Here is a 14,754-nt window from a genome sequence, read left to right as displayed (position 1 = left end):
ATAGAAACAATGGCATTTATATGCTACATACTAATGCCAGGAGTATCCAAAATAAGGGAGAGGAATTGGTGGCGCAGATAGCATCAGCCTGGACAAAAATTATTGGGATCACTGACACGTGGTTGACAGAAGAGGATATAATAACAGGAATAGAAGTCGCCGGGAACAGCATTTTTCAGCAGGATAGGAAGGGTAAGCTTGGTGGTGGAGTACTGCTTATGATACGTGACAACCTATGTCCTCTAAGAGTGGAGACTTTGGAAGGCAGTGACACTAATGATTTTGAAAGCATATGGTATGAGGTAGAGGTGGGTAAGACAGGATATTTAGTGGGGTATTGCTACAAACCCAGGAGTACAGAGGGTGGGGACCAGGAAATATTTAGACAGTTGAGTTTTGGCAAGTGCAAGAAGAATGATTGTTATGAGAGATTTTAACTACAGTAGTATAAACTGGGAAGAGAAAGATGCATGTAGCAATAAGGGAATGGAATTTCTAGAATTCTTGAGGGACAAATGTCTCAGGCAACATGTAATAGAGTGAACAAGAGGTTCAAGAGTTTTGGATTTGGTCATAGCATCAGAGGAGTTGATAATAACTGAGATGACATCTCTCCAACCAGTTGGAGAGAGTGACCATATGGTTTTGACTTGGAAAATGAATAGACATGCAGGAGTATCAAAGAGATGGGAACATATGTGGAATTATAAGGCAGGTGATTATAATAGTCTAAGACGTCAACTTCGGGAAGTTTCGTGGAGGGAGGAATTGGAAGGCCAGGATATCATTGGTGCATGGGAAATTGTGAAAGAATATTTGTTAGCAGCAATGGTAAGTTGTATACCATGAGTGAAGATGAGGACACAATTTGGAGTAAAGTAGATGACAAACAATATTAAACAGGAATTGCATGCAAAAAAGAGGCTATGGAAGAGATATAAGGAGACAGGTGAAGAGAAGATGCATGAAGAATATAAGACACAGGCCAGAAGAGTGACTAGTGTGGTAAGGAAAGCGAAACTGGAATATGAGAGGAGACTGGCCGTAAGATCCAAAGAAAATCCTAGGGAATTTTTTGGCTATGTGGCCAGTAGGAAGAGAAATGACTGTGAAAGAATGATATTGTGGGATAAAAATGGGAATAGAGTGACTGATGCAGAGGACATAGTGGAATTGTTCAATGAACACTTTATTGGAGTAGTTCATCCTAGAGGAGTCAGTTTTAATGCTAGAGGGATAGGGCTGGTTCGAGGTTTAGAGGTACAGGAGAGTGTGTTTCAGATATTGAGTACTCTAGATGTCAGTAAAGCTTTGGGACTGGATGGTATTTCACCACGAGTTTTGAGAGAATGTGCTAGAGAACTGAGAGTGCCTTTAACCTGGCTTTTCAATGAAAGTCTGGCTGCGGGAAAGGTGCCCAGGGAATGGAAGGAAGGTAAGATAGCGCCATTGCATAAGGGTGGTAACAGACTGGAAGTATCTAATTATAGGCCAGTCTGTGTGTCATCAGTAGTTGTTAAGATCATGGAGAAAGTAGTGAGGGACCGTATACAGCATTGGGCAGATGAGGGTAATGTTATCTGTGAGAGTCGACATGGATTTGTGAAAGGGCACTCTTGTTTTAGCAATATAGCCTTTTATAATAAAGTTACAAGAACATTAGATGAGGGAAAGGCATCTCTTCTTCTTCTACGCGTTATTCCCGCTTCCTATGCAGGGTCCGCGTGTTACTTAGATGCGACTTCTTGTTAGTACTACTCCCAACCGACCCGTCGCCTGGTCTGCCGCTGGGGGGGGGGAGATTTATTTTTGACTTTAGAGGCGTATGTTCAAAGGGCCGGTTTGCCTGTTTGCGGGATGAAAAATGCCAGATAAACTGGCGGAAAAAACCCTACAGATGAGGGAAAGGCATATACTGCAATTTTCTTAGACTTAGCAAAGGCATTTGACAGGGTGCCACATGATAAGCTGATATTTAAGTTGCAGCAAATGGGTCTGGATGTCAGATTGGTCAACTGGATTCAGGATTGGCTGTCTGATAGGTATCAGAAAGTTGTGTATGGTGGAGCAGTTTCAAGGAGGCAGAGGGTTACAAGTGGGGTCCCACAGGGCTCAGTACTAGGACCTATATTGTTTAACCTTTATATCAATGACATTGCCAGTGGATTGCAAGGGGATATTCAGTTGTTTGTGGATGATGCAAAGCTGGGAAGGATTATTAGTAATAGTGCAGATGTGGTAGCCCTGCAAGAGGATATGAATAAGCTAGATAGATGGGCAAATGAATGGGGGTTGTCAGTTTAATGCAGCAAAATGTAAGGTCTTGAAGTTTGGGAAACATTGATGGGATGCTGCATTCTCTATGGGAGGAGTTATACTGGAGGAAGTAGGGGAGACAAGAGATCTGGGGTTGATGATTGATAGAAACCTGAAATTTAGGGAACATATTGCAAAGGTGGTGAAGGTAACACAGAGGATTGCTGCAATTATGAGAAGGACACTGACCTGCAAAGATAAAAGGGTTATCATTCCGTTGTATAAGTCTCTGATCAGACCATACTTAGACTATTGTTCTCAGATTTGGTCCCCAGGATTTGAAGTGGATAAATTAACTGTGGAAAGGATACAAAGACAGATGATAAAGATGGTTTCAGGACTGTACAAGGATAGTTATGAGGATCGACTGAGGGTATGTTGACTGCAGAGTTTGGTGGATAGAAGAAGGAGAGGTGATATGATTCAGACTTTTCAACTGTTGAGAGGTGGTTACAGGGTTGACACTGGGGAGTTCTTTAGCTTGGTTGAACAGCAGGAAGGAGTGATGACAAGAGGCCATCCCTGGAAGTTACGAAAGGAAACTGTGAGCAAGAGAGTGAGGAGTGGTTTTTTTTGTGTGGAGGGTGGTTGAACCGTGGAATGCACTGCCTGATCGAGTGGTGAGAGCGAGAACGGTCAATGAGTTTAAGGAGTGGTATGATAGACTTTGTGTTTCTTAAGGGGAACCTCCCCTCGATGAATCTTGACAGACTTTATGTTCTTAGGAAGGACCTCCCATGATAAGTCTTTTGACTACATGGAGGCCTGAATAATAATAATAACAATAATAATAATATTTTTAAATAAAATTTATAGAACTAGTAACCCCCCAATAGAATGGAAAAAAGCAATTGTGATTCCTATCTTTAAAAAAGGTAATAGAGATGACCCTAAAAACTACAGAGGTATAAGCATACTAAATTCTTGTTACAAAATATACAGCAGAATTTTAAATAGCAAACTAATGAAATTCTGAAAACTTTATTTTAGAAGTACAGAATGGGTTTAGAAAAGGACGATCATGTATAGACCCAGCCTTTTGCCTAAAATTAATAATAGAGAAAAGAAGAGAATACAATTTAGAAACACATATTGCATTTATTGACTTTGAAAAAGCATTTGACAAAGCATTTCATTTAACATATTAAATGAAAGACAAATACCAAATAATATCCTAAAAGCTATCATAAGTATATATGAAAATAATCAAATACAAATAAGATTAAATCATGAGCTATCATATACGAGAGAGATAAACCAAAGGGTCTGACAGGGATGTCCCCCTCTCAGCAACTCTTTTTAATATTTACCTAACTGAAATAATAATAAAATGGAAAAAAAATTTTCCATCAAGGTATTAAACTTTCTCCTACTGTGAACTTAAACACTCTCCTTTTTGCCAATGACCAAATAATAATAATAACAAATTCTGAAGATAACTTACAGAAAGCTATTTTAGATCTAAATGAGATAGCCAAAGATTATGTTAATATCAACAGAAAAATCAAAAACTATGGCCTTTAAAGGACAAGATCCAGCAAGAACTAAGATAGTAATAGATAACAAGATCTTAGAACAGGTGAATTCATTTAACTACCTAGGATGTATGATCACATATGAAAACGAAGATTAAATGTAAAAATTACAAAATATTAAAAAATAACAGGTGTAATTAATTCTATATTTAAACCAAACCTAGTTCAAAAACAAACCAGACTAAAAGTATACAATACATTAGCCCTACCAGTCTTATTGTATGGAAGTGATATCTGGACAATAAAACAAAAAGACATGAAGATTAATAACAGCAGAAATGAAGTTTATGAGAAAAACTGCAAAGTATACTCTATTTGATCACAAAAGAAACAAAGAAATTATGAAAGAATTAAACCAAGAATCAGTAATAGAAAAAATTAAAAAATATAAACATAAATGGAACATGTTCAAAGTATGAAAATAGAAAGTTTACAAAAACAAGCCTTAAAGTACAAACCATTAGGAAAAAAGAAAACCAGGAGTCCTCTTAAAAGATTCAATGATGACTTCTAAGACCGGAGCAGGCCACGTTAGGCCTAAATCCTTGATACACATGATGATGATGATGTTGTGACTTAAACATTTTAAAAAATTAGGGGCAGTACCATTTCTATTGCTTGAAAAATGTTTTCTGCAAGTAAGAAAAAGGAAAGTTAATCAAAACAAATTATGAAAATATATTTGCTGACACCAATTACTTTTCTGAAACAAACTACCACAGAAAGTCCTGACTGCAGCCTTATAGGCACAACAGTATGCTACAGAAAATTCAGTGCAGACTATCCATTACAATGAACTATTCCAATGGTACCTATGAGTTTGCTATAGTGACAGCTGACTAATTAATCCTTGCGATTTCTTAATTCCTGACCTGAATTATTTTACAATGCTTTTTAACACATTAAAACTAGATAAGTACCAGATCGACATAATAAGAGTGACTGAAACAAAAAAAAGACAAAAATTGGTGAGCTTTTTTTTGAGCAATAAATACAAAATGTTATAATCGAGGAAAAGAAGGGGTAGCCATAGTATTCAACACTAAATATGAGGATAATCTTCGTGAATGGCAGGCAGTCTCAAGTAGAGTGATGTGCAAATATCAGAATGGGGAACTGGACAATGAGACTTATTTGAGCCTATGGTACCACAGAAGGTTCTACTAAGGTAGAAGTGGAGGAATATTTTGAGTCTTTAGAGAAAGCAACTGACACAATGAAAGAGGAAAAGTTGGTCCTTGTTGGGGATCTAAATAGCAGACATACAAAAATATTTTGGGAAAATTTGGAGAAAAGAGCAAAGCTAATAATAATGGCAAATATCTGTTGGATTTCTGCTCATGGACTGGTTATTACTAACACCATGTTCCAACATAAATATGTGCACAAATTCACATGGAGAGAAGAGGCAAGGAAAAAGAAAAGTCTCTTTGACTATGTTATTGTTGATAATGATGTTTTCTCCTTGGTGCAGGACACCAGAATGTACAGAGGATTTGAAATTGGAAGTGATCACTATTTAGTCTTCAGCAGGATAAAATTGAATTTCATATTGAAAAGAATGACATGTAAGAAAGTTTTAAAGCGAATAAAAGTTGAGTAGCTCTCAGATGTGAACAGACTAAAATACACAAAGATTATTGAAAAAAAAAAAAAAAAAATGAAAGACTTTGAGAACAGGAACCAAACCTTGGAGATTCAGTGGCAAGCCTTGAAGAAAACCCTGACTGATTGAGCCAGAGAGGCATGTGGTGAGGTTGTCTGCAAGGATAGAAAAATCAGAACTCCATGGTGGACACAGGAAGTTAAAGAGACAGTGAAGGAACAGAAGAAAGCATATCAAAAGTTCCTGGCAAATAAATTAGCTTATGCTCTTAGAGAATACAGAGACAAATGTAAGAAAGCTAAACACTTTGTAAAACTAGCTGAACAAAAGTCATAGGAGGACTTTGGCAAGAACATAGAAAATAAATATCAAAAAGGTGGCAAAATAATATTCTGGAAGTTGTTGAAGAAGTTTAGAAATGGAGGAAAGAGTGCTGTAAAAGGAGTTAGAGATGATAAAGGTGACATGAAAATGGGAGAAAAAGATATCCTGGAAGTATGGAGTAATTACTTTGAAAAATTGATAAATGAAACAAGCAGTGATAGCACAGTGGTAAAAAACACTCAACAGTCATACAGTCAGGAATACATATCCATATTTGAAGTAGAAAATGCCATCAAAGGCTTGAAATGTGGAAAGCCAGCAGCAGTAGATGATATATGCGATCAGAAATGCTGAAGTATGGAGGTATAAAAGTCTTACAGTGGCTCACTGCATAGTTCAGAAAGCCTGGACAGAGGAATGAATTCCCGATGATTGGAGCAGAGCTCTCATAGTACCCATATATAAAAAGGGAAATAAAACTGAATGTGAGAATTACAGAGGTATTTCCCTACTGAGTGTTCCTGGTAAGATTTATGTCAGTATACCTGAGAGACAGTTGAGAAGAATTGTGGATGAAAAGCTTGGTGAAGAACAAGCTGGATTCAGGCTAAACAGAGGCTGTCAGGATCAGATCTTCACTTCATGACAAATAGCGGAGAAATTATGGAAATATAACAAAGATCTGTATTTAAGTTTTGTCGATCTGGAAAAGGCATATGACAAGGTGCCAAGAGAGAAGCTATTCAATACGCTACAGTTATATGGTGTCAATGGGGCATTATATCAAGCAATACTTAGTCTTTATTTGAGTTTTAAGTCAGCAGTTAGAATTGAAGGAAGTACAGGAAGATAGTTCAATGTTAAATCTGGTGTGAGACAAGGATGTACATTATCCCCTCTGTTATTCATTATCTATATGGATCACATTATGAAGGAAAGTGGTATTAAACATGATATCAGAATTGGAGATGTTAATGCCAGCTCTTTGCTTTATGCTGACGATGTTATACTTCTAAATAAATCCGCTACAAGTTTGCAAGATTCCCTGACTAAATTGAATAACTGTTGTAATAGATATGGTATGAAGGTCAGCATTAAAAAGACAAAGACAATGAAAATAGGCAGAATCATTGAAAATGTCAACTGTGTTGTGAACAGGGAACCTGTGGAACAAGTAAAACATTTCAGCTACTTAGGCACGATTTTTAGTGAAGATGGTAAATTAAATATGGAAATAGACAACAGAATCAACAAAGCTGGTATGGTAGAAATTCAACTGAATAAATTCATATGGAATAAGAGAGAAATTAGTCGAAACACTAAATTAGCTGTATACAAGACAGTGTTCAAACCAGTTTTAACTTATGGATCTGAGAGCTGGGTCAGAAGTAAAACACTTGACCAAAGACTAGAGACCACAGATATGAGAGTCCTGAGAAAGATTCGAGGTGTGAACAGATGGCATCAATGGCAATATCATATTAAAAATGAGGATATTAGGAAAGAACTTGACATTGTCAGCATCCAGGAATGCGTTAGCAGAGCTAATCTCAGGTGGTATGGTCACTTAAATAGAATGGGAGAGGAAAGATTAGCAAAACAAGTGTTCTCTGCCAGGTTGGCAGGAAAACGACCCAGAGGAAGACCAAGATATAGGTGGACTGATACAGTACAAAGTGCCTTAGACAATAGAAATATAAGATCTGATAATGTTGGAGTCTTGACAAGTAACAGACTGATTTGGAGGAAAATTGTAGATAGGAAGTTAGTAATGATGTAATTTTTTCATATAGTACTGTCATATCTTGTACACCCCTTGAGGGTACATGGCAGGAATTTGATGATGATGATGATGATAATGATGTAAATTTTTCATGTAGTACTATCATATCCTATACACTCCCTTGAGGGTACATGACAGGAATTTGATGATGATGATGGATCTGAGAGCTGGGTCAGAATTAAGACACTTGACCAAAGACTAGAGACCACAGATATGAGAGCCCTGAGAAAGATTAGAGGCGTGAACAGATATCATCCATGGCAATACCATATTAAAAACGAGAATATTAGGAAAGAACATAACATTGTCAGCATTCAGGAATGCGTTAGTAGAGTTAATCTCAGGTGGTATGTCACTTAAACAGAATGGGAGAGGAAAGATCAGCAAAACAAGTGTTCTCTGCCAGGTTGGCAGGAAAAAGACCCAGAGGAAAGGAAGACCAAAATATAGGTGGATTGATACGGTATAATGTGCCTTAGATGATAGAAATATAAGATCTGATAATGTTGGAGTCTTGACAAGTAACAGACTGATTCGGAGGAAAATTGTAGATGGGAAGTTAGTTATGATGTAAATTTTTCATGTAGTACTATCATATCCTGTACACCCCTTGAGAGTATATATCAGGAATTTGATGATGGTGGTGCTTTTTAAAACATTTGGTTATACATTAATTAAGATGCAAAAAATTGATCTTGTAAAAAACGTTGTCCACATTAGTAACTTTTGTTCTAGTAATTTAAAGAAATAAATGTCAGAGACATTCCTTACCTGATGGATTGGATTTCAAAACACCATCGACTGTGTTAATTTTTAAGCAAAAAGCACGAAGAGCCATTTCAACATCCAATAAATATGATTCACCACTGGAGAAAAAAAAAGTAAATATGTTATATAATATTAAATTTATTTTAAATTAAATCAAATATTGCAATTACATAAAAATAATAAAAAATTAAGGATGCTTAGTTTTACAAATTGCATTCTAAACAGATACTGCAACCTCTCCAAAAACTTTCATTTATTTTATTGTACATAAAATTTATCAAGGTGCAAGGGAAGTTATCAGAATCACACTTAATTATATAAGGTACCCAAATCCTATGTCCATAGTTTGGTACTACTGTAATGCATGAACTCAAATTGATTTTTTTAAAGAGAGGATTTCTAGAAAATAACTATTCTTTAAGACCAAATGATTCCCCCCACCCTGTCAAAAAAAAAAAAAAAAAAAAAAAAAAAACTACAGAATTCTTCCAATCACAGATGAATTTTAAACCATTTTAATCTAGACTTCCACTAGTGCTATAATTTTTGATATTTTTGAAGGAGACTATCCATGGATACTACAACATTAAAATTTCAGTGGCTTGTTACATCCATGTTTTGCTAATTACTGGTGAATACTGTGTAAACTGTGTTACTATACCATGACCTTACTGCTCTATTTGTCTAATTTTTTTTTTCTCTTATGTCTGCTTGTGCCAGTATTCCAACCAGTATTGGATGGAATGAAAACAAATATTACAAAATGCATTGTTTGTACTACAATGAGGCCAGTAACATGAGACCATTAGGAAGCCAAGTAGCAATTTAAACACCACCAATGGAGTGTGGAGTTTGCAAGCTAAAAGTATATGTAAAATAACATATATAAAAAATACAGTTAAACATAAGAAATACAAATACGTTAAAATAATATTATGAAAATGGAATTAAAAATTTTGTACTGCTGTTATTAACATATAATGTTTTATTTTTTAATTTAATTCTCTGTGTAAGAAATAAGAACTACTATGCATAAGAAATACATATACCTTAAAATGATATAACGAAAGGAGAATTAAAATTTTGCATTGTTGTTATTAATATGTAAACATTTTATTTTTTAATTTAATTCTTGCATTATATTATTTTTCAATACAAACATGTATTTTTCATGCATAACTATTTTTCACTTTTCAAGTATTTTTTTTTGCATATAGTTGTAGCATGTGAACTGTATACTCCATTGAACTGTTTTTAATTTATTTTATATATATTTACAATATATAATTCATTGGATTCCTAATAAGGAATTCAATGAATAAATATAACTAACTATACACTGTGTGCTCAACTTTGATAATGCTACAGATACCTACTTTCAAAATATAAGTGTTTTAATAATAAATACTTTCTTTTCTTATGTAAATTAAGTTATGATGAACTGATTAAATATGTATATATGTCAGGATTAATAATCACATAAGTTATCCATTTATTTGTTTCATAAAATGTCTGTTATGCTTTGTTTGCCATGAAAATGCAATGTAAAAAATACTTGGTCATGAAAACAGAGCAAATGCATGTAGCATTCAACCTTAAATATATTAAATTATATATATATATATATATATATATATATATATATATATATATATATATACAGGGTGTTCGGGATAAATTTGACAGTTTCGTAAGGAAAAAGAAAATCTTCTTTGTATCTATTAAATTTAATGAATTGACAAAAAAACATTACAGGCAGAGTTAATTACAATACTATCAACAAGATTTACTCAAAATAACCACCATTAGCATCGATCACAGCTTCAATTCTGCTTCGGAACCTCGAACAAGCTGATGCTACAGTCTCCCTGGGAAGGGCCGCAAAAACTGTTTTAATTTTATCCATTAACTGGGCTTTTGTATTACTGGAAGTGCGATTGGTGTCTTTTTCAACTGCGCCCCATACAAAATAATCCATGGGGTTAAGGTCTGGGGAGTTTGGAGGCCAAACATTTGGACTGGTGAAGTCGTAGAAATTTTCAGACAACCATTTTTGACTTTTCCCAGAGGTGTGGCAAGGGGCCGAATCCTGCTGCCATACATACGGCCTACCATTGGCTACCCTTGTTATCCAGGGCTTGACTACAGTTAGCAACTCCACGAACAAAGCCCGAATTCCAATGCCAGGGTTCTTCAACACCTGTTCCTGCAGATTTGCGAGGAATTCTGCTGTACGAACGCAATCAGATCGTCTGCTAGGGATCTTTCTTCTTGCTACATCCTCGTAGTCACCATTGCAAGTCTCTAGTTCATGCCTGATTGTTTTTACTGTATTCAGGGAGCATTGGGCAGCAGTCGTAATATCCTTATTTTGATGGCGGGCACGAATCATCATGATACAAGTTATTCTCTTCCATGATTCAGGTGGGTTCCAGCTATCCATCCTTTCTGACATCTTGTATATGAATGAAGAAGGGTCCAAACTTTTAAATGAAGAGAAGTGTGTGTTAATACATGTAACTTACGGAAAAATATAATTAATTATAAATATGTCAAATTTATCCCGAACACCCTGTATATATGATATCGTTATTTCAAATAAGAAGTACAGCTATGATATTGAAAGTTTATTTTTCACTTGGTTAGAGTATAATAAATTTAGTTTAATCCTTTATCCAAGTGTGAGCAAACAAAGTTTGCGCCTGAAAGTATCTTCAGGACTGGGGTAAGGTGGTACAACACCAGGACACTCCTTGCAAAGGTGTGGCAAGCTACCAACACTCTTATCTCAGTATCTCCCATAATGCAAAACAAATCTCCTTGCAGATATGTCTAATGTTATGCATTAAGGGAAGGGCCACAAGGGAAGGCTCCCACTGAAGAGACCTCAATAAAGGTCGAAACTAGCCTGGGTTGTGGCCCATCCCTTAATGCATAACTTTAGACATATCTGCAAGGAGATGTGTTTTGCATTATGGGAGATACTGAGATAGGAGTGTTGGTAGCTTGCTCCACCTTTGCAAGGAGTGCCCTGGTGTTGCACCACCTTACCCCAGTTCTGAAGATACTTTCAGGCGCAAACTTTGTTTGCTCACACTTGGATAAAGGATTAAACTAAATTTATTATACTCTAACCAAGTGAAAAATAAACTTTCAACATCTTTCTCTAAATCCAGAGTAATTTATTAAAAAAAGGGTGGCACACCATTTGGCAACTCCTATAGGTAGAGATGACCTGCTAATGCTTCTGCCTGGTATCTCCACTTGGGCCTGGCTCCCACTGAAGAGACCTCAATAAAGGTCGAAACTAGTCTGGGTTGTGGCCCTTTCCTTAATGCATAACATTAGACATATCCGCAAGGAGATGTGTTTTGCATTATGGGAGATACTGAGATAGGATTGTTGGTAGCTTGCTCTGCCTTTGCAAGGAGTTCTCTGGTGTTGTACCACCTTACCCCAGTCCTGAAGATACTAAATTTATTATACAGCTATATTTAGTTTAAACTAAATTTATTATACAGCTATCATAATTTACAGTAATCAAATTACATAATTAGTCATTTCTATCAGATGGCTCTGCACAGCAAGTTCCATTACAGTCATTATAATGTACAATTATAGCAAGATTAAGATACTTCTAGCACACTTTCAAAAACCTGTTATATGGGACTATCGTTTCCAATGATCTATCTTTCTATTTAATTAATCTATCTATTTATTGATCTATAATTGATCTATCGCAAGATATATAAGAGAATCGCAAAACTTTAGTATAACTTGAGATAATTAAAAAAAAGTGTGTGTGTGTGTGTGTGTGTGTGTGTGTGTGTGTGTGTGTGTGTGTGTGTGTGTGTGTGTGTGTGTGTGTGTGTGTGTGTGTGTGTGTGTGTGTGTGTGTGTGTGAGTGAGTGAGTGAGTGAGTGAGTGAGAATTCCTAATACTCATCTTTTGGTAAATCAAGTCCTCAATTAGCTAGTAAACTAAAATACAAATAAAAGTTAAATGGTATAGACCTATTCTGATAACAGATCATGTCAAAACAGGTTATGTGGCTCATCCACTTTAAAACACAATTATTTAAAATAATGCAAACTGTAACACTTCCACTAGTGCTTTAATTTTTGATATTTTTGAAGGAGACTATCATGGATACTACAACGTTAAAATTTCAGTGGCTTGTTGTATCCATGTTTTGCTAATTACTGGTGAAATCTGTGTAAAAAGTAATGCACTTTAATGAATTAATTACTAGTTTCATTATTTAAGAAGTTCACAACAATGTTATAAGAAACTAATAATTAATTTATTAAATCACATTACTTTTTATGTGGTTTCGCCAGTAATTAACAAATACCATGGATACTATTACCTCACCAAATACCACACACACACACATACTTTTTTTTTTGCTTTTTTTTTTTGAATTTCCAAAAGATCTTCAGTGTTCTTAACATTATTACAAATATTGTTAAATAATTTACTTTTTTTTAATAATTCAATACTGTACTACTAAATACACTTCTATTAATTAAATGCATGAACATAATCTAAAAGACAAAAACATTTTATCCTACAGAGCAGGACTCACGTGAACTCTTCAGCTTCAGGCAGCGTTACCTCAAACACGAATTGTTCTACTGGATGCTCCAAATGATCAAGAATAACGACTGCAACTTTTTCTATTTCTTTGCTCAAAATGAGCTTATGAATGGCAAAAATGCAATTACCAATATAGGTTTGAATTAAAGGATGAACTGCCATCTGAAAAATAATATAAAAGTTGATTTGCCTTTTGTAGTGAGCTGAAAAATACTCACTCTTCATGATAATCTTGTTTCTACTTTATATCTTCCTTTATTCCATTAAATTTTCTATATATCTAATTAAAAATTAAAAATAAAAATTCAGAACTACAAGGCCATCTGAGGAATTATGTCATATTGCTTATTCAATTTTTATTAATCACATCGCCATCAATATGGATAAAATACATCATTCCTCTACTTTGTATCCATCATATATTTCAATGTAATATCAACAGTAATACAATTTTAATATGCACTTTGCATCCATGGTAACCTTGACATGTATACACGTCATGGCTGGTCGGGTGGTTAAATTTATTTCTACTGCTTTTATTTTAACACTCATAAAGGCTAACTCTAGCAGGCTGAACATGTTAACAACTGATAAACAGAATCATGAAAATGTATTTATATGATATCAAGAGATTAACTAAGAAAAATAACAGGAAGATGTTAAAATGATTTCTGGGGGGGGGGCATGATCACCCCTTCTCAAATAAGAGGAGGAGAACATCTATCAGCAGATTCAAACAGGAAATTAAAAAAAAATACTAATAAACAAAAAAAAAAACACAAAGATCACTCTTTCATCCCCTTGAGGGATAATGGATTCCTCAAATAGTATTAATTTATATAACTTTGCACTTACTGAACTATGAACTATTAAGCATATAATAAAAATCTGAAGTTCTATGAAAACAGATCATCCAAATAATAAAGTCGCACTGCTGATTTGAAAAATAAAATAAATAAATAAATAAATAAATGCAGAGTTGAATAAATTCCCATAATTCACAGAAATTTTTAGAAAAGGAAATATAAAAAAAAGAGTATTTATTCTGTAGACAGCTCCTGGTATTGAGACCACATTTAAAGATAAATAACAAGTTACAAAAATACAACTCTACTAGTTTCATAAGTCTGACGACTTATGAAACTAGTAGGGTTGTCAGGAGGTATTAAGAAGGTATTAGAATCAAGGTAGATGTTAAAATAGAAATGCTAAACCACAGAAACTTACATATTCAGAATGTATTTATTATTTATTGTTTTTTTTAAATGAAAGCCTTTATTCCCTGTTCCATTCAAATCATTCCTTACTACCAAAAACAGTAGACCACATACCTCCTTTTGGTGGTTTGCCAGAAAAACATCAGAAAAATCTTAAAAAAGCATGTATAACCACAAGTATCTGGTACTGATGAAATATATCAGTACTCAGTTAGGCATCAAATTTCTGAACACACATCGTATATTGTCTCAACAAGCTTTCATATATTCATTTGCCTGTATTCATCCTATTCAAAAAAAAGAGGTAAATGTCTGCCATCAAAATTCCTATTCCCATCAATCAAGCCAAGGTCTCTCAAAAATAATGGAGAATGTCATTAATTGGCAATCTCCAGTATGGAGTCTGAATTCTCCATACTACCAATCTGGATACAAATCATGTGAAGGTTTGAAAACTTCTATAGGCATTCTTGACATTTCCAAGGCACTTAGCACAATATGACTCAGATCTCTACCTGACAAACTATGTCTCTTTAGGTCACTGTATGTCATGGGTGTGTGTGTGTGGGGGGGGGATCTTGCTATTCATATTTCATTACCGATGCT

At 34.9% G+C, this 14,754-nt stretch overlaps 1 protein-coding gene across 4 annotated transcripts in view; it reads right to left on the bottom strand.

Annotated features, from left to right (window-relative positions):
* The window catches only part of PolZ2 (DNA polymerase zeta subunit 2), a 59,802-nt gene that overhangs the window by 18,215 nt on the left and 26,833 nt on the right, over nucleotides 1-14,754 (bottom strand). For all 4 annotated transcript variants that reach the window (XM_090393699.1, XM_090393706.1, XM_090393716.1 and 1 more), the window contains exons 4-5: nucleotides 12,921-13,093; nucleotides 8,336-8,430 (exon numbers count right to left, since the gene is read on the bottom strand). In XM_090393699.1, the coding sequence (XP_090249825.1) occupies nucleotides 8,336-8,430; nucleotides 12,921-13,093 (268 nt within the window). The remainder of the gene's footprint in view (nucleotides 1-8,335; nucleotides 8,431-12,920; nucleotides 13,094-14,754) is intronic.

Source organism: Typopeltis vanoorti, chromosome 1 (genome assembly GCF_054136105.1).
Source record: "Typopeltis vanoorti isolate ZY-2024b chromosome 1, IOZ_Tvanoo_1.0, whole genome shotgun sequence".
NCBI classification, from domain to species: Eukaryota; Metazoa; Arthropoda; class Arachnida; order Uropygi; family Thelyphonidae; genus Typopeltis; species Typopeltis vanoorti.
This window is presented reverse-complemented; position numbering and strand designations above follow the sequence as displayed.